Raw genomic sequence first — 21,319 nt, forward strand, 5'->3', positions numbered from 1 at the left:
CATAAATGCTACAGCGATGAGTGCGCGATTTAGCATTCAGAATGAAGCACAGAGATGCATGATAAACAGAATCTAGCCTGCATGACAATGAGCAGGATGCATGCATATACAGGATGTCACCGTATTCTAGACAAAAATGTGGCTTGAACTAACTTCTTTCTTGCCTCAAAGGAAAAACATTTCTTAAAATGAAAGTAAATACCCAGTTTAAGCTTAAGCTTCTTCACAAGGTTTTCAATATGTATATTAAAGGATATCTTTTCATCCAGCCATATGACTTTTCTAATTCATTCCCCCCTAATGTCAGGATAGTAACATTTTGTGCAGGAAAAAGTTTTATGTGCATTTAAGACTAACTTCAGCTGGCGAAGTGTAGATTGAAGTGTTGAAAAGCAATTTGGAGGTCTCTAATCTTCAACTCTGATCCACTCCATAAGCAGCTGGCAGATGGACTGCTCAACTGTGTATTTGTGTATGCACATGTTGTGTGGGAGTGTTAGCCTATCTGTCTACATATTTGACAGCCTGTCAGTTTATATCTGTACCCATGCAATCTAGAATATTGATTGTGTCTGTGCTTTTTTTGAGTGATTGAACATGTTATATATCTTTATACTATATGTCATTACCTTGACAACAGCCCAGAAGTGTCGTCATCGTTCCCTGTTGAAAATAGATGGCAACATCTGCGAAGAGAGCCCAATGCAATGAACCCTTTTTGGGTAGTTAGCAGTTAATGGGCTTCAGCTCTCTTTCAGAGAACATTTTTACAGCATCCGGCACACTAACTTGGCAGTGCGGCGTGGCCTTTGGCTGAGCATTTAGTTTCATAGCTCATGTTATCCAGGCGGATCTAGTATCCCTTCTCTATATCTGCTTCTATATTTTATCCTATCAGTTGAAATGCATGAGAGCATGCCATGTGCCTGGTACTCTTATCCAGCCTGTCTTGACTGCTGTTTTATTCCTCTCCCCCTGCCTTTCTCCACCTTGCTAACTTCCTCTCAAGGGCACATCATTCTTACGATCTAATGTAGAAAGAAATAGAGAAAGTGTCTTCACAGAATCAATGCTGCAATGTATAACACATGACCATCATCTAACATATGCCATTTATTAAAGCACCTTACAGTACCATGAGTGCATAGATTTTAACATGGGAAACAAAGCCCTAACTCTGGCAGTGTTAATGACATGCTCTATAGGACCCCAGTTCATAACAGAGAACGATGCACTGCTGTTTCCCATCTTGAAGCACACTTACTGCAGACTCAGAATCTGGTTCCTCAGCAGGAGGCAAGGTACGCCCGTTTCCATGTGTCCCCTGCTTGCCTGTTAGCAGGAAAGGGAGGTAATTGCTGGGTAAATTGCATGATAATATCTCTCATTAGACTATTAGCATTGCATTAAGAACATACAGCAAGGACTGGCAGTGTTTTGTTCATCTCACCTCTCCTGAAACTTTAATTCCTCATTGATGGAGGGAGAGATGGCACTGAGAGCTTGCATATGTGTTATCTAGTTACTTAAACAGAAAATGTGTTTTGTGAAAATATTGGATTGATTATTGACTCTCAGCTCCAGTGAGGCCCTGTCAGTCACTTGGGTCATTGTGCTTTTCATTGGCTCTCCAGCTATCAACAGCTCCCTGGAGACAAACTGCCATCAGTTGTCAGAAAGCTTGTGTTGAATTCCAACTCATGCATTCTGTATGATGTTTTCTGCCATAGTTTCTAAAGTGGTTTCTTTTATCCTCCACAAATACAAACCCTGGCTTTCTTCCACAGACTCTATGTGTGTGTGTGTGTGTGTGTGTGTGTGTGTGTGTGTGTGTGTGTGTGTGTGTGTGTATGTGTGTGTGTGTGTCTGAGGGTGGGTGCATGTTTGAGAGAGTGGGAGAGAGACTCAAAATGAGGAGAGAAGGTTGAGGCGAGTGATAGCAGAAAAAAAATTCTGTAATATACTTAAATGTATTCCAAAATGGCTTGAAAACCTTCTGTTAAAGAGTTCCCTCTCTTAGATGTTGTGAAAAAAGTCCCTGTTATTTTGGAAAATCATTGCGATGTTGACAGGGTTGTCATCCATGTCTGCACCAACAACACTTCCCGAAAATAATCTGGACTGCTAAAATTTGACTTCATACACCTATTTAATGTCCGGAAAGAGTCCAAAATAAGCCAGGAACTAATCCCCGGTCCAATCGTCTGGGGCGGTTTAATAGGCCACCCCGATCTGCTTGTTGCACGGATGCTATCGGCGAACTTGTTACACGGCAATCACCACTCACTTGTTGCCATCAACAAATGATGCCCCCAGAGTCCAGGCCCATCTGTCGTAGGTTCCTCTCGAAATTCTATTCATCCTTTTACTGGGCTTGGACCAGTGGTTAGTAAATCACCGGTTTGCCCCCTAAACCGTTACTTCTCGCCTGTCTCATCACTCAGGCAAACCCATCCATCAGTACTGCCTCTGTACTGCCTTGTCTCTCGACTCAAAAAAAAAAGGTCAAATTATAGGGATGGTAAGGCCCTGTAATTTGGAATGGCAGACCCAACATTTTTCCTTCTGTCTCAGGCAAACTAAAAAGCAGTTGGGCAGGTGTCAAGAAAATGTGAGAGCTATTCAGTTTGCCACCTCTCGCCAATCCAACATTTCTAACTAGATGGCACTCAGTAGAGAGCATACCTCCGCCAACGCTGTGCATTTGTCAAATATGCCAGTTCCACATGTCGGATTTTTACCAAAATTTCTTCCATGCCGCATTACCAACTTGTTGTCACATGTCACATTAGGAGATGCCCACATTTTCATGACTGTAGCTCAAATGGGACATGAGTTATGCCTGTTCAAATTTTAGTCACTTTAAACATTTTAGCCAATTATTGCAACACCTCTCGGCCAATCAGAACTATATTTGTTCAGTGGCCATTAGCAGTGCCCTTCTTCCAAAAATTAGCAGGGCGTTTATGTTTAAACTAGAAATGAGCTCTCCAGTGCCTCCATGTTGTTTGACTGGGCCAATAATAGACGGTATGCCTGCTGATAGGCCACATAGTTTGATGTTGTTACGTGAATCTATTCGTTCGTTGTATTCCTTTTGGTGAGAAGCCACACCCACTGCCTCGCCCCCCTTTGACCAATTAGTATGACAAGTTAATCAGTTTTTCCTTGCCTTCCAGTTTCATGCAAATTGATAACATTTTGAGATATCCTGCTAACAGACAAACAAACAAACAGAGAGAGAGACAGACGGAATGGGGCGAAAGCATAATGCCCATCCGACTCCACTGGCAGCGGTAACAAAACAAACCCCCCGTCCAGCTGTAGTGTTTGGTCTATTGAATGTTAGATCTCTTATTAATAAGACTTTTATCTGTCAGGATCTTATCATCTCTAATGAGTTTCATTTTTTCATGATTACCATGATTACTGGAAGAGAATTCTGCTGCTCTAATTAAATCATCTCCCCCTAATTTTCTGCATCTTCACCAGCAGGCTGTCAGGTCGTGCTGGAGGAGTAGCAGGACAATTTAAAATGCTCTAGGGTAACTCCGGGCAGTTTCTCTTCTTTTGAATCTGTTGCTTTCCTCATTCATGCTAAACTCCAAATTCTTTTTGTTTTAGTTTATAGCTCCCCCTAAATCACCCTCTGGGTTTCCAAAAGACTTTTCGGACCTGCTCTCTTGTATTATACTCAAATTAATTCAATATTTATGTGTTGTGTGACCTTAAACAATGATCTCTGTAAAGATGTCTGCTTCTCTGATCACAAATATATTATCTTTGATGCTGTGCTTCCCAGCCTGGATAGAAGTGAATGTAACCTTGTACTCCTCTGTCTGGTTAACAAAGACTATTCACTGCTTAAAAAGATAATTCAGAAAAGCAGAGAAAATGGAAGGCCACTGGAACTCACTGTTCATTTTGACATCCTTAGAAACAGTATGTGACAATTTAATACAGAGCTTAAAAGTGCAAAGGCAATTTATTTTATGGATCTTATTGAAAAAAAAAATAAAATCTAGCGTTCTCTACTCTGTCATCAGCCTTGCCACAGACGCACCTCCTAATGTCAGTACTGAATCATCTTCTGAGAACTTTGAGGGTTTTTTTTACATTTCTTAGCGAAAACTAATAATATTATTGTTAACAATAATAATAATATGACAGCACATCACCCCAGCTGCTCAGAATATATCTGTAGCTTCTCATATTGAGTTTTGATTGCTGTAATTCCGTCTCTGCAGGTGTGTTGAGTGAGACTATAGCTAAAATGAAGCCTATCCTGCGCCCTTGACATGCTGCTAATTACATTTCTGAAAGTTTTTATTTTGGTCGCTCCTGTCATCCTGGCAACAATCAAACTGACTGACAAACAGACTGTTTATGTGCAGCAATGATCTTTTTGAGAGGTTTTAATCTGGTTTTAGGGCCTTGCATAGCACAGAAACAGAATTTTCTCAAAGTTTTTAAATGACCTGTTTTTAGCTGCTGACTCTGGAAAATCCTGAGTTTTAGTTCCTCTTGATCTGAGGGCAGCTTTTTTGTAAAAATCTTTTCCTCTTGTTAGATCGTCTCAACACTGGATTGGCATCCATGGTATTGCTCTTGACTGGTTTTCCTTTTACCTGACAAATAGAAACTTCTCTGTAGCAATTGGAACATCCAGGTCATCTGTAGCCGAGGTTACCGGTGGAGTCCCTCAGGGTTCCATCCTGGGCCCCATTCTATTCTCCATTTTAATGCTCCTGCTGAGCCAAATCATTTCTTGGAACCGATGACTTCTGAATTTCCCTGTTGTTTAGTTACTTTATGTGAAGCACTCTGTAACTGTTGATAAGTGCTATATGAATAAAGTATATTATTATATGAAAATGGTGGTAAATGGTATTCCAATTGCTTGCTCATTCAAGCCAATCAAGCCAATCTATCTTTGAAATCTTGACATTCATATTGCAATTTTGAATTCAAAGTTATATGCAAGAATACGCCATAGTGTGTTCATTCATTCAAAATCAAAAGTATACTGAAAGTTTAATGTTTCTTGCAACCGCAATCTTTGTCACATTTCTAGTAAGGTGATAAAGTAACAAGGATTGTCGTGGAATAAGAGACTGATAGTGGAAGACCTGTAGTAATCATTTCATGTGTAGTAAGATTGTAAGAATATATATTACTACAAACACTCCTCTCCTAAATTTCACTAGTTTCATGAGTGCTTATTTGAGAATTAGTGTGTGAAACACAAATTACATTTAGGGGTGAACTGCCTTTTGTTTGTTGCTCGTATTTAGCGTTTTAGTTGTAACTTGCAAATTTTAAGGGGGTTTGACGTCATCTTCCTACAGGGGATGCATCCCAAAGCTAGTCTTGAGTAATATATCTTATTACCCCCTCCTAAATCAGTGGTCTACTATCATAAAAGGCCATATTTATGCAAGGCGATGCTCAGTCGTGATCTCATGAGATGGCTCCAGGTGTGTTTTGTATAGATGCAGATGTCGCTGTTTTCCCTCAGAGAAACTCATAGATCTTTTTAATGGAAATGTTTACAACACAAAACCAGTGCTTCTCATTGGCTGACACTGAGAAAGCTTATGAGTGGGGCAAACTGGGGTTTTCCAGAGGGAATTGTTGTGGTCCCAGGGGGATTTAGCTTATGAAGCTTCTTTTCCCTCTCAATTTGTTTTTTTCTTTTCACTGAGAGGCTTGTTTTCCCTGGGCTCTTTTCGGAGAAAGACTGTGATGGAAGAGTCAAGGACAAATGTCTGTGCAATATGTCTATTAATAACACTGGGTAAAGGATCACTTAATTAAGGTTGTGTCTGCAGTCTTTGTTCTTCTTCTCCTGCCTTGTTCTCTAGTCCTCTAATATATACCAATTTGGTATATATATTGATATTTTTACTGAATGTACTGCTTCTGGAACCGAAGGAGAGTCTAAATAACTGCCTGAAAAATACTCAGCATATGAACAACTGAATGCAAACCATTCTTGAAATTCAAGTAATTTTGTAAATGGAGGGGCATTGTGATTATGTCTGCCTTGTGCCTCCTTTCTTCTCCTTTGTTCCTCTTTTGTCTCTTTTTTGTGTCTACTTATCCCTCTCTCTGATTCTCTCTCTCTCTCTCTTTCTCTCTCTCTCTCTCTCTCTCTCTCTCTCACACACACACACACACTGCTCTCATTCCTGCCAAAATCATATCATGCCTTATACTTCCCAGCCAGACAACAATGGTTTCCATCTATTACACCCCCCCCCACACACATACACACACAGGTACAACCAAGAGGGTAATTACCACAGACTCATGATCCCCCCAGGCATCTCACACTCCTGCCCTCGTTCAGCGCACTTCCTCCCTATACCCCCCCCCCACCCCCCATCCCCACTCCAGCTCCTACCTTACCTCAGTCCTTGCTTTCTCAGAAACAGAATCCTCTCATCTGCTTTAGACGGAGATAAATGTCAGACTGATGTCAAATGCAAATCTGGTTATCCTGTTTTTATTTGACCTCAGGAAAGGGAGGGATGTGCCGGGGCAGACTGGCAAATAGGCAGACAGATTTCTGAGCTGCACCGTACAGACAGTGTTCACAGCAGCAACGTAGGCTAAAGTTATTGGAGGATTACGGCTCTTTTACCTGGATGAGACAATAACCTAAACTCTGATCAAAATGGATGTGTTCTTCAGGGCAAACTCACTTAATGAGTTTTCCAAGCTTTCCCCTCCCGCACATTGTCTTGAAAGATAATTTTGCTTAATACCGCCAATGGAGATAGATGTGTTTTGCCAAAAGGCAACTATTTTAGTAGGAAAGCATTTTCTGCTAAAGGGAACGCATACAGGCCAAGTGAGTCACTGTTCTTAAAAATTGGCATATATCTTTTTTTCATACACACGGAGACCCATCTGCATGTTTGTAATATGTCATTAAACTATAGGTGTACAGTACTTTGTTATTACAGAGTGACTGGGCATTTTGAAACTAGCAGACAGTTTGTTCGCTAGCCTACTTAAAAGTCCAGATGAATGTCTGTAAGGGCAACTCCAAAGAACTGCCATGCATTTTCTTTGATTGATTTTTTTTTCTATGCTTTGGATTGAAACTAATGCAGGATTTCCTTCCTTCCTTCCTTCCTTCTTCCCTCCCTCCCTCCCTTCCCTCCTTCCTCCCTTCCCACCTTCCTCTCTCTAGGCTTTGTCGAGCCTGCACCCTGAATGTGAGTACATATTTCAGCTGGAGAAAGAGGAGCGTCGCTGCCTTCAGTACATTGCAGAGCAGAGCAACAGCAGCGCACAAGGTTTCTCTTCTGTCTTCAAATCAGCCATTCTGTTATTCTGTTCCCCCTGCAGTAACAGCTCATGAATTCAAGAGTGGCTCTCGCCGTGATATGATATACTGCAAATGAGTGATCCATCACTGTGATGCACCAGTATAGGAGGCTATTAAGTATAGTTGCATAAGGGTTTGTGTAATATATTTCAAGATAAAGGTCTTGGTTGTAAATCCTTATCCTTGTCTTGATACAAGTTACACACAAGCGGATGTTGTGGCTCTGACAAAGAATACTGTTGAAAGTTTTATGCGTGATACATCACTCATACTTGTGTATGTATGTCTGTGCGTATGTGTGTGTGCTCCGTGTGTGTGTGTGGCGGCTGGGTAGTGCATGTGTGTATATGTGTGCAAGCACCTGCATGGGGTTTTATATGAAGGTGTGACTGTATGTGCATTTTAATGTTTGTGTGATCTCTTTCCCTCCCTCTCTTTCTTCTGATTTACCAGTCAGACAGACGCACAAACTCACTTTTTTTTCTCTCTCTTTCTTCTGATTTACCAGTATGACAGACACAAACACTCAATTTTTTTTATATCTATTTCCCCTCTTATCTCAACTGAAAGGTTGTCTGCCATTCTGGGATGCAGTTGTCTGCTGGCCTAGTGCTGCGGTGGGGGAAACGGCCCGCAGAGCCTGTCCTGCTGTCTTCTCCCTCTTCAGAAACAATACAGGTGCATGCAGATCACACTGTGAAAAGGAGGAGGGTGTGGGGGATTTTCAGGCTGAGGTGATAATGAGTAAATCAGTAGTGAGTCAAGGTGAAGCCAGAATTACTATTCTGATGAAAGCCAAAACAAAAAATGTTTTTAATCCTGATGAACTCTCTTTTACTGAGTAAGCCCCATGCCTCCTCTCTGGGTTTGCCAGAATTTCACAGGAGACTGAATTCAAATTAGTTTTTAACTCAATTTGAAAAATAGAATGTAAGAGCTTTACAAGTGTGCAGAAAGTAAAATCAGCTAAACAGACGCACCTTTGCATCAGTGTTGGGGCAATTCATGAATTGAATTTAGAATGCACGGTAAATTCCAATTCAGTTCCTGGAGTTGGAATTGGAATTGGAATTTCACCCAGCTCTAAGGAAACAGAACTGGAATTGGAATGACAGGAAACAGATTTGATTTCCATTAAATTCCTTGAAATTCCACTTCTAAGAGAGGTTGTCTTGACTTGCAAACATTATAAATCAAACATCATGAATCAAATAAAAGACAGTTAAGCAAATCAAATACATTCAACATAATGCATGTATTACGATTACATCAAATACCACCTGATAGGTACCTTTAACATTTTATGATATTCAATATTGCTAATATATAACACTATGTGTAATCTCGGATATGTGGTAAGAAAAGAAAACCCCCAAAAAACATGAAATTTTACAGATTTTCATTGAATTAAAGTAAACTTCTTGAAATTCCAATTCATCAGTTGAATTGGAATTGAGTTCATTCATGAATTGACCCTGCTTTATATATAAGGATAGCCTAAAATGCCAAACATTACACCAGAATACATAATGTTATTGATGATATAGCGATTCAACATCTGATCTGAGGCTGTGTTTCTCTTCTTGATCCCGCGACCTTTCACCTCAGGGTCGGTGAGCCGGAACTGCACCAGCGGCGGTTGGTCCAGGCCCTTCCCACCGTACCACATCGCCTGCAGCGTGGATGATGACATTCCTGAGGTGAGGGTGGCTGGAGAGTTGTCTGGAGGAGCGAGGCAGTGGGAGATTCCAGATTGTGAGGAAAGAGGTTTGGGTGAAGCAATAGGATTAGAAACAGGAGGAGAAGCAACAGGAACAGGGGGGGAAAACCAACAAAAACAGGAGGAGAACCCGCCTGTTCCTCCCTGTTTCGAAAATCAACAATGGCTCAGAGTGGAGCAAACCTGCAAGAGTGATGTTCTTGTTTTGGCAAAGAAGCAAAATGTATCATGTTTTGAAAAGCTCTTGTCAAGATTCTAGTGGAGTCATTTAGACTGAGAGCAATTTGCTGCCCATATGCTTGTTTTCTGAGGGTGGTTGAGATTGGAGTGCATTCACAGTCCTGGCGCTTAATGGCTCATTACCTCTTGAAAGTGGAGAGGAAAATCCATTCAAGCCTAATTCTGTCTCATTTGAATATATTTTTACAAGGCAGTAAGTGATTCCTATTTCGCCTGTCAGATATTAGCTGGTATAAGCTCTGTTGTTACACAAAGAGAGAATGTTGCTTAATAGTACTGACTGGCTTATAATCATAAGGGAGCTGCTTTTGGTGTTATACAGAGCAGCTTTTTTTAAGAGACAAAACCATCCTCACATAGCACTATAGTAATGTAATGGTATATATCAGAGATTCAAATTGTTCTATTATTGCTATTAACTGAAAAACAATCAACTACGCTTTAGACAGAAGTGTGAGTGGAGTTCAACATGAGGACACATTACTGACTTGAAGAACCATGGAACCTGAAATGGTTCTTCAATTATACCTGAAGAACCACGTAGAATAAAACGTGTTCCTTTAAATAACATTGTAACACACCATTCAGCCCATAAAACCCAGAGGAACCGTCTTTTTTAGTGTTGTCTATCATACAGATTTGAGACTGTAGTGGCAACGCTGTGCAGTCATTGAAGAATTGGAAATTCATCCGAAGCAATATCAATAGTATCGACTTCCTTACTTCCTAAACCCAGATGATGATGTGTGTGAGATGAGTATAAAACCACTAGTATTTACTCTTAGACACTTTTAGAGTCAACATGATAGTAAATGACAACTCCACTACAGTCTCACTCCATTCCCATTGGATTCAAAATATGGAAAAACTCTCTTGCAATTAGGCTCTATCCATCTGTCCCGTATATTTGAGTTTCAATTTTATCTGAATGTGTCCCGTAGATGCTGTGCAATTTGGACTCATTTTGGGATATTAGATTCATTTTTGAAGCCTGAAAGCATCCGGGCAAGCTTTGATATTTGAGCGTAACATCCTTTTATTACAAGATCTTTTTTCTCCTCTTGCCTTTAGAACGAACAGTCATACTTTGCCACGGTGAAGGTGATATACACCATCGGCTACAGCGTCTCCCTGGTAGTTCTTTGTGTTGCCGTGTTGATCCTGTTGCTCTTCAGGTATGAATAGACTAGATCACGGTAAGATTCATGGTCTTCCAAAGAGGACAGTTCTTTTCACAGATCATCTACACAGAAGACCTTTTCCTCTCATGTGTGCCATGTAAATTATATTTTTCAATCCATTCATATAGCAGCCCCAGAATAGATAAAAGATGCAGATCTTTGCACTGAATCCCTTTATAATTAAGGAAACACTGAGAGTCATCAGTTATTAGGTCAGACTTCCATACATGTTTCCTGGTTTTTCTTCCATTGTTCATCACTAACCTAAACTAAAGGTGAGATTGTACTTCCACTAGTAATTATTTTTGAATCAAGTATTCTCCTATAGGCCTAGATAATAGGCCTATATAATTATTATTATTATTCCTGGTACCCTGTCTCCTCCTCTTGATGTGCTCAGTCTGTTATTCTGATAATGTATGAATGCATTAAGAAGATCTATAGATGATAGTTGCTGAACTAGGGCTGGGAGATATGGTTGAGGACATTTATCAATCACAATATAGCTCACGTATGCAGAATCACGTTAAATAATCTAATTAATGTTCATCCCATTGAACCGAATGGTAATGATAGGTATGATGTCAAACAAAACTGAAATTTTCAAATAATTTTCCTTAAAATGCTTTTTTTTGTTTGTCATTTTTGTCATTGTTTTTAAATAAAATTAGCTTGTTATCATCAGTTTAGACAGCAGAATCGTGCGTCACAATATCCCAATATCTTCACATCATCATGATATGATTCCACTGAAAGACAATAAATGATACTGCTGAACAAGTAATGCTACTAGATTCACCAAAAATGCATGAATGGTAGCTTTGTTTTACCCTGATGGATCCCTGGTCTTATTTATCAATGATGTTAAAAGACCAGTGGCGCTATAGACACTGTCAACACACACTAAGGCATTATAACTGTTTTAGATGTATAGGAGAAGTAATTGGAGGTTTTAGTGAGGAATAAAATGACTGACTGTGTTAACTGTGTTATCTGTAAAAAATGTCCCAGACAGCATTGTTCTCTTCTCTGAGATTGCACTACGCTATACATTTTTATGTGTGCTTTGTCGGCTTTTTTCGACAGACGTCTGCGTTGTGCCAGGAACTATTTTCACATCCAGCTCTTTATTACTTTTATCCTGAAAGCTGTGGCAGTCTTCATTAAGGACGCCACTCTGTTCTCCAGCGACGACACCAACCACTGCACCCTCTCCACTGTAAGAGGCTCTCACCTGCATTAAGAAATTCCACAGGGTGGATTTGCTTGTCCTCTTATTTATGCAGTGCACTCATTGCTTGTATGTCTCCTCTCACATAATAAACCCTACATCCCTCTTTCTCACTCTCTGTCCCCTCTTTCCTTTCCGTTTCTTCTGTCCAGTTTACCTGTAAGGCCTCTGTGGTCTTCTGTCACTACTGCGTAATGACTAATTTTTTCTGGCTCCTGGTGGAGGCGCTCTACCTCAATTCCCTGCTGCTCTCCTCCTTCCGCCACAGCCGTCGATGTCTCTGGGGCTTCGGCCTGCTGGGCTGGGGTGAGAACCTTGAGGGCAGTTTTCCCAGATCCATATCACACTGAGGCGGGACTAGGTCTATATGAAGAGTTTTGTTCCAGAATAACATATCCCCCATTTGAAATACATGACATCTACTCTTACAAAACGACTGAAAAACAAATCATGGTATTTTGGTCACCTAACAACTTAGTTCTTTGGTTTACAAAATGAGAACACTTTTACAGATTGGATCATCTATATTTTAGAGATATTGGATTTTTCATTCAGGTTAAATGAGGTAATGATTATTTCCAAAATGGTTGTATACTAGATGCTAGAGGGGGCTTGTGCTTGTAAATGGAAGAAAAAACTCAGATGTTTCAATGCAAAGTCTCCATTTTATTCTACATCTGACCAACAGCGACATGTGCTAAAGTGAAAATCTGCAAAACATTTTTGAGTTACTCCATTATCAGTGCAAGGGGGGAGCTCACACTCACAAATAAGTGCGAGCTCCCCGTGCATCTAGTCTTCATTGGATTTTTGGGCCGATGTACACCTGTTTTTGCATCTCCAACCAGTACAGCATGCACATAATCTGTTTGTGCTTTTTTGATATTGTAAAATAGATGTATTCTTTATTCTGCTAGCTATGCCTCAGTCACCACTAGTTTTCCTGGGGCACACAAACATTCATACCAGGCAGTTTAGAAGCTCCAATCCACCGAACTTGCATTTCTCTAGAATAGTTTGGATAATTTGCATGGCAATTTGTGACAGAAGTAATTTCGTCTTGGACTAGGTTTCAATCTGCTATTTTCAATTCTAAGCCTTCCAAAGTATAGCAAGCTGAATTGATTGAGGTTTTCTGTTAATATGTGATGAAAAGTGAAACAGGTCGTTCCCCCGCAAATGATGCAGGCCCCCTTGGGCCAGTCAGTAACAAAATGCATCACCCCTATTATCAGAGTCAGTGGTGTAGCAGTTATGGACTGTGAAACTTTGACATTTTGACCTTTAATTATAACACCTCCATCAAAACAATTCGTTTTTAACCCTCAGAACATAGTGCCAAGAAGCATCATCCCTCCAGGTTTCGTCAAAATTGGACCAATGGTGTCTGAGATAACACTTTTGAGTTACAAATCTTCACCTTTAATTATAGCACCCCCATTAGACCAATCAGTGTTATTTTTTAAACCCTGGAACAGACTGGAAGATGCATCATCCCTTCAACTTCTGTCAAAATCAGAACTTTACACTCAGAGCTGAAGAGTCTGTAATGAGTCTTCCACCATTCGAGGCTTATTACAGTTCACTATTTCAAATGAGTTTCACAGCAGCACAACGAGCCATCTGCCAACATCCCCAGCTTATTATTTTCACATGGCCCAGCAACTCCTGACTGAGTGGAATGAACTGTAATTATGAAACAAATTGAATTTAACTTTATATCCCTGTGGCACTCGCCCCTACTCTCATGAACTTGATTATGGTTGTGGGTTGAGTATATCATATAAAAAATGTTGTAGTTGATTTCTTAGAGGTTCTGGTGTATATTTATCAGACACTCACAGTCTGTTGGCAGTAAATACTGGCACACATGCTACACACATGGATAGTACATAATGCTTCAGAAATATGACATTTGCTGGGAGTTCTTGCTTCCCAAGTCAGTGCACAGATCTAGAAATTAACATAAAAATTGCTGACATTCACCCAATGGGTTCAGATATTGTTAATTGTCTAATTGTCATTCATTCACCTAACCTGGTCTGCATTGATTATAATGTGTCTCAATAACATGGTTTTGGTTTTCTGCCTTTCCGCAGGTGTGCCAGTTCTCTTCATAGTCCTGTGGATTGGATCCAGGGTTTACTTTGAAGACACAGAGTTTGTATAAAACACCACAATCACCATTATTTCTCATATGCATTTATATCTAGGCATTTAGCTGATGGCGTCAGTCTACTAACAGTAGAATGAACTCAAATTTCTAGATCACCAACATTACAGGCAGTAGTAAGGAGTGCAATAGTCAGAGCCACAGCGCCTTCACAGTAGATTTAACATATTCCTGTCCCTAAAACGATCATGCATGATAGATATGTGATTGTTAAAGAAATAAGAGCAAGAGATAAGGAGAAAACGTATAAAGTAATTTATTATACTTTAAATTCCAAGTAAATTAATGAGTTTGTACTATTTGATCTCTTTCTTCCATGTTAAAATCTGATAACGTGATACATGACATCTTCAGTGGTGCACACACATACACTTTACTTCCCTATTGTGCATTGATTTAATATGGATATGATACTTTGCTTTGTTATCATCCTCTGAATCCCTACCTCTCTCCTTAGCTGTCATCTTTCTGATTTGTTTTCCTAGCAGCTTCTTATATAATCACAGGAACTAGGAGCTGATGCCGATTCTACTGATGAACTCATTGTAAGTCGCTCTGGAAAAGAGCTTCAGCTGAATGATTAAAATCTACAATGTAAAATATCTTCCCATACAGATGTTGGGACATCAACGAGGACTCTCCCTACTGGTGGATCATCAAAGGACCAATTGTCGTCTCTATAGCGGTAAATGCTCCGTGACACAACCAATTACCTGCCATTATGCTGAAACAAACAAAATGATGGATGTGTTAGTTATGTATCTGACAGATTCAAGGTTGTTATGCAGATGATTTGTTTGCCTGCTATTGAGAGTTGATTTCTGAGAGATGATTTGAAAAGTTAGTAGTTTCAAAGCGCTGATGTTCTTTTGTATGCATTAGAATAGGCTGCCCAAACTGCCTTCGCTCCAATTCCAGTCAATTACACACTTGCCTACCCATATTGTTTCCATGACATTCAGACTAGCAATGTAATCACATTTTTGTTAGCAACATTTGGTACTTGCCAAGGCTTTAAAGCTGAACATTTTTTTCAAATCTTGCATTGCTATTTTTTATTCTGCATGCTTTTCTATCAACAGGTCAATTTCATGCTCTTCGTGAACATCATTAGGATTCTGATACAGAAGCTCAATCCTCGCCTCATCCAATTCAATAACTCATCTCAATACAGGTAATCACTTAGCCACAGACACAGTTTTAGATACGGCATGAGAGAGTGGACTGACCAGTGAAACCTCCCACTTTAGTAATCACTGGGTTTTGATAACAGAAAGATCTGCAGTGGAAGTCTGTTGTTGACCAGAAATGGCCAATTCATTAAGTTCTAACTGAGAAAATCTGTCATATTAAACCCAAATACCACATGCTATTATACAGTACATATTATTCCCAAATCCCAAAAGCACTGCATGTGCTATCGCCCTCTTTTTTGAAGTTTATAGTATGTTTTGATCATGTTTGTCTTCCATACTCTTAAACTGTTTTTTTTCCCTCTCTTACCTTAATATAGTTAACTCTTTCTTGGCTTTGCACAGTTGGTTCTGTCTGACTAGTTAAATCTTTGAATATTGAGCTTCCTCATTCTGACAGATACTGCAGCACTCATATTGACTAGAGGGATAGGTGCAAATTTATAGTGTGAAAACCTGTTGTTGCACCACAGTAAACAATGTCTTATTCATTTTACCATCGCTGAATCACTGACTACTCAGTCTGGCCACATCTACCTCTTAATAATAACTAGAAGGGCACTCGGAGAGCGCAGACCTCCGCCAAGGTTTGTGCTATTATTGCTTGTTCATGAGTCGGATCCGGATCCGCTCCAAAATTTAATGGGTTCTTCCTTGGCCCATGCTTCACCCTTCCACAAAGTTTCATGAAAATCGGGCCAGTAGTTTTTCCGTAATCCTGCTGACAGTCAAACAGACAGACAAACAAACAAATGGCACCGAAAACATAACCTCCTTGGCGGAGGTAATAATGCATTTTATTTGTACTGCACATTTCATTCACAGTGAATCTCAAAATGCTACAGAGTTAAGAACAAAAAAAAAACTTGCCAAGAGGCTTATCAGAAGAAGTTTTAATTGGAATAGGCTGACTAGGCTATAAGATCTGCATATGCAGATCTTATAAAAGACATTCTGAAGGTAGGTCTTGATGCTTAAATTGCACCACCTACATTAATATGCAGACATAAAAGCATTCCACTACCTATAAACTCACATCTTAATATCCTGAGTCTGAATCACACACCTGCCACAACACTTCCACTCACAAACCCGTCCGCAGACTGACACACACACAGCATCCTCTTGATTGAGTCTAAGATTAGTGTCAACGTGCGTGATGCAATCAGCAACAGCATTCAAATGAGAAATAAGTATATCTTCCTTTTTATTTTTTTGACTCCCGCTGCTTCCTCTCCCCCCCCCCCCCCCCCCTCCTTCATCTCCCACATTTTGTTTCTTCTCTTGTATCCAACAGACGCCTGACTAAATCAACCCTCCTCCTGATCCCTCTGTTTGGAACCCACTACATGTTCTTTAATTTTCTGCCCGACTACTTCAATGTGAACCTGCGCCTTTGTATCGAGCTCTGCATGGGATCCTTTCAGGTACACACATCAAAAAATACACACAACATCCCAACAACCATCTCACCCCACATATTGTACATGCACAAGCACCGACAAAAAAACACACACACACACACACACACTCCCACACATACCCAAAATGGAATCTGTTTAATGGTCATGGGAGTGAATCCTAAGTAATGAAGATAAATGCATCTAATTCTACACATCACCAGCTTCCAATGGACAGTCAATTAGAGTACAATTTTTATCAGAGAATGTAAGACTAAATCTTTGCTTTCTGCACATTTATGCATATCATTCCATACACTACTCCAAGTTATATTCATGAAGCAAAGCCTGCAAAGCTATATTTCAGGCAGACAACTCACAACACACACCACTCATGGCAACTCATATCCAACACCAATAAGGGGGTCTATTTAAGCTACCAAATGCACTTGCTCACCTTTTTGCTTCGCCTGTGCTGCTGCTACTCTGCTCAGACTAACTGATCGTTGCTGCTGCTCAATTATTGCTGCTGCTCACCACAACATTTCATCATCCCCACCTCCACCCCAGCAACCACCTGTATGCTCTGATTTCTGGGTCTATACTCCAGGAGGGGAAGTTCCCTATTATCACTCCCTGCTTGTTGTCTGACTGAAATGTAGTCACTGCTAGTTCTCTCAGTCTCAGATAGTATCGAGAGCTTCCTTCTTCTTTTGTAAGCCTAGTCGTGCCGTCTTTTTCTGTCCTGATGAACTGAGGTTAGAGATTTCCTCGGCTTGATTCCTCTGTAGACCTTCCTGTAGGATCGGTCGAATGTAATCTAAGCCAAAATCAATGTTATGGCTGCTCTTGTCGGGACTGGCAGCAGGAGTGTGTTTCTTTATTTATTGTGTGTCTTTTTATGCATCTGACTGCCACAACAATTTCCCCTCGGGGATAATACACTTGAATTAAATTGAACTGAATTGAATTGAATTGAATTGAATTGAGCCAGCGCTTCATAAATACTCAACAAAGATTACCAAACAGTCATTAACAGTCTTAATTGGTGGACCAGATGGCACTCAGTTGCATGATTACCACCCAAGGCTTTCTGAGGAATGTGGGAGGGGCCTAGCAGTGCTGCGTTGGTGGGAATGTGAAGGAGGCTGGGGAAGGAAGGGACGGCTGCATTTCTGAGACACGCGACCATACAAAACTTGAATGGCTTCCTCCACTAATCTCACATGTGGCAGAAACTGTTTTACTTGCCACCTCGCTAAATAAGCTTTTGTTCTTGTCCCCCGTCTTCTAGAATTCATTTTAAATACGCATCAGTATGAAATCCACCGGTTACAATAGTGGCTAATTAGCTGTGATGGAGGCTTTGATCGTTAAAGGGATAAAACAACTAATATCAGTGTCATTCTGCATCTTTCACTGTGGAGATGAAAGGAAAGGCAGGGGAGTTTACAGGCTTCTCCTCTAGATCAACCCATTCATTGCTTACAGCAAGCTCATTATTTAGTTATAAATGTATTCAGAGTTGTTCCACTCTTGTGTGCGGGCTGTGTGAGCAATACCGGTGATATTTTCCTGACCTGTTTTGAATGTCACAGCTCATTTTTCAACATTTCAACCCTCATTCTAAAATTGTGTGTATCTGACATTCAAACTATACTTTTGCAAGAGCAGCGTTTTAATGATGTTGAATGGGCCTGCCGCAGATGTGTTGTTTTGAAAATGTTATGTTACTTATTGAAACCGTCTCTCTTACAGGGGCTTCTTGTAGCAATTCTCTATTGCTTTCTCAATCAAGAGGTCAGTACAAGCCACTTGGGACACACACACTCTCAAGCATGTGTTATACTGTAATGTAAAATATTTAACAAATAGTGCAAATAATTTCTCTGTTGTGTAATAAATCAGTGTACCCAGATCATATGCTAATGGGGGATACCACATATTGAGGTGGTTTATGTCCTTCTTTATAGGGAAAGCCTGTTTGTCAGGGTGTATAGGGTGAAATGATTTGCCACTGCGTCTTTCTCTCATTACATAAGGGAAATACCTTGAGTGCTTATGTAATCACTGAGATAAATCTGAGGCCAACCCTAGACCTTCTTTTTTTCTGACTGTCATAGGGATGACACCTACTTAAGTCATCGCATTTTATCTAATAGACTAATGGAATAGTCAATTTACATTTCTGCAAAACTGCTTCTACATTGCTTTCCGCCTGCTAATACAAACAATTGTTCAAACTGGTCTTTAGCGCTATTGTTTATCAGTGAAGACAAATGCCTATTTGTGAATATTGTTCTGATACCAGAGATGCAATCAGAAAGTAAATAAGCAATTCAGTGAAAAATAGCATTGATAGCCCATTAATGTACTCAATAAATATCTTAGTCGACTTAACCCTTAATAACTAATTAGTCGACTAAGGAAATCAGCCCCAGACTTTGTCATCTGAATTCTTTGTCCAAAGCAAATTACAGAATCTCTGTTAGAATCTCACTATTCAGGTTTACCTGTCAAGATTATTATGATGTCTAAACTGGTCTGGTTTGGGTTCTTTGGTTCTGTGTTTCAAGTTTATGGTAAAAATATTAAATGAAATGCTTTTTTTTTTAAATACAAATTTGAGGACAGTTAATGCTTAAAATGTAAAGAAAACATACATAAGATAATAAATTAGATCACAAAAAATACAATAGCATGACTTGTGACAGCAACGTCACATTAGTTTTCACAAACAGCATGTAGCCTATCACTGCAAGGATACAACTTATTTTCTCTCTACCAGAAAGCAATTAAATGTCTAAGTGCTGATGAAAATTGTATTCCCTGGGGAGAACGCGCCAACTGGTGTCTCTCTGCATGTGTGTGCTTTGTTGTGACAGGTCCAGAAAGAGATGCACATGCAGTGGCTGCGGTGGCAGGAGAGCAGCTATGGGGTGGTATCACCCGGGGCCAAGGGCAGCCAGATGGACACGCCCTTCTAGTCCCATCCTGACGAGCCTTCACCACAGAACTCAATGGATAGAACAGTCATTCCCATTCAAATCACCGCTCCAGGAAAGTTGCAGCGGCGGCTGATTTTATGAGAACCATTAGGCTAGCTTCCATATAAACCGACTTATGGCAAGTTGCTGGGGCGAGAGGTTTTGCAGCAAGAACCAAAGGAACTTCCCTGTTGTCTTTCTGCCATGGATTGCTAATATGCTAATGTTGAGTAGAAGAGCTAGCGAGAGAAGTTTTGATAATGCTACATTACTCTTGTCACTAATGTCAGCTTTCGGTTGAGTTTTGACAGTATAAGCACTTGTGCAACATACACATCTGCACAGTGTGACAAACTTTATGGCCTTAATGCCCAGACTTGCTTTGTCAGTCACCATAGCAACTAACCCTTAAAATTCCATAATGGCAAACAGTGGAAGGACCGTTCTATCCATTCAAGTTCTGTGGCCTTCATCTTCTTCCTAAAAGACTTCCACAGACTGAACTTTCACAGACAATTGCTTCTGTGTGTGCCATCTTCTCTAAGCGGCTTTACAGTATAAGGCTACACAGTGCCAGTGCTTCTCGACCATGTGCCATTGAGGCCCAGGAGTATGCCGGTTTTAATTCCAACCAAAGTGTACAACAGCCCATTTCACTGACTTGCACACCTTCAGCCAGAGTGGGGGAACTGATCAGTGAAATTGGCTGCTGTAGTGTTTGGTTGGAATGAAAACCTGCAGACCTCGATGGCTGAGAATCGCTGGATTAATACTGTATACTTTAAGGGTTAGGCCTATCCATTGTGTTGTGTTGTGCCATATGGTCTAGCCTACTCCAGCAGTGTGAAAAAATCTCTGAACCTCCTCTGCCATTTGCTCTTCAGCGTAGGGCTGGGTGATATGAACAAAATTAATATCACAGTAATCGTAAAAAGTTATTTCGATATCAATATATGACTAACATAGGCAAAATCACATGTTAAATAATTAAATTGATGTTCATCACTTTGAATTGCATGGTAATATAAAGTATGAATAAACTAAATTTGAAAATAATATTCCCTAATTTGTTTCAGATCTCATTTGTCAGAGATTTTAATTAGTGTTTGGTTTTTAATTTAGACAACAGAATTGTGTATCATGATAACTCAGTATCATTAATTCATCCCAATATGAATGAGAAGTGATAAACAATATTGAATTATTGCACAGCCCTAGGCTATTCAGCACCATGATGTTGCTACAGTGAAATCCATTTGATGGATCACCAGAATTAATCATTTTCCATAAACAGAATGTAGAAACTGATCACAATCAGACTGTGTTTGTTTCACCGGTATTTTTCTCTGTTGGTGTATTTGGGTGTTGCTGCTTTTCTGGTGCCTCTTTCTGTGCTGCTCCAATGCCTTAGTTTCTGTATGATAACGGGTTCCTGTGAAGTTAAAGTATTTTACTAGGCTTCATTGTGCTCTCTCAACCTCATTCACACAGGGAGCTATATGGGCCAGCAGCTACAAAACCATAAATCAGTTAGCTAAAACCATGAAATTGATTGTGGCTACATATGCAATGCAGATACCATCTGGTCCATATTGCGACAACATGTGCTGATACTGGATTGTCTTTTTCAGAATTATTGTAGGCTAATAAAGCTGTGTGTTTTAACTTTGGTGTTATTGTGAGTGACTGCAAGAAAAAACTGAAATGTCTATATGTTTCATCTCAAGACAGAAGTTGAGAAAAGTAGTAGTTCTTCCGTATTTTGCTTCCATAGAAAAAACACAGGCCTACATATAAATCTAGGTTCATAAGGCCTGCAACTCCTGTTGTCTTAAAAGTGTTGCAATTGTTGCAT

At 40.0% G+C, this 21,319-nt stretch overlaps 1 protein-coding gene across 1 annotated transcript; it reads left to right on the top strand.

The window, feature by feature from the left end:
* The first annotated feature begins 6,679 nt into the window (after positions 1-6,679).
* ghrhrl (growth hormone releasing hormone receptor, like) lies at positions 6,680-19,566 on the top strand. The gene is made up of 13 exons (XM_071546929.1): positions 6,680-6,697; positions 7,202-7,307; positions 7,910-8,017; positions 8,948-9,039; positions 10,371-10,474; positions 11,567-11,699; positions 11,864-12,017; positions 13,811-13,871; positions 14,500-14,569; positions 14,967-15,058; positions 16,375-16,504; positions 18,236-18,277; positions 19,363-19,566. The coding sequence occupies exons 1-13, from the start codon at positions 6,680-6,682 to the stop codon at positions 19,462-19,464; spliced, it is 1,212 nt and encodes a 403-aa protein (XP_071403030.1). The 3' UTR covers positions 19,465-19,566.
* Positions 19,567-21,319: the final 1,753 nt, after the last annotated feature.

The sequence above is a fragment of the Centroberyx affinis genome, unplaced genomic scaffold (genome assembly GCF_046629955.1).
Source record: "Centroberyx affinis isolate AG114_WGS23_722 - 3 ecotype Tasmania unplaced genomic scaffold, CSIRO-AGI_Caff_v1 ptg005548l_1, whole genome shotgun sequence".
NCBI lineage: Eukaryota > Metazoa > Chordata > Actinopteri > Beryciformes > Berycidae > Centroberyx > Centroberyx affinis.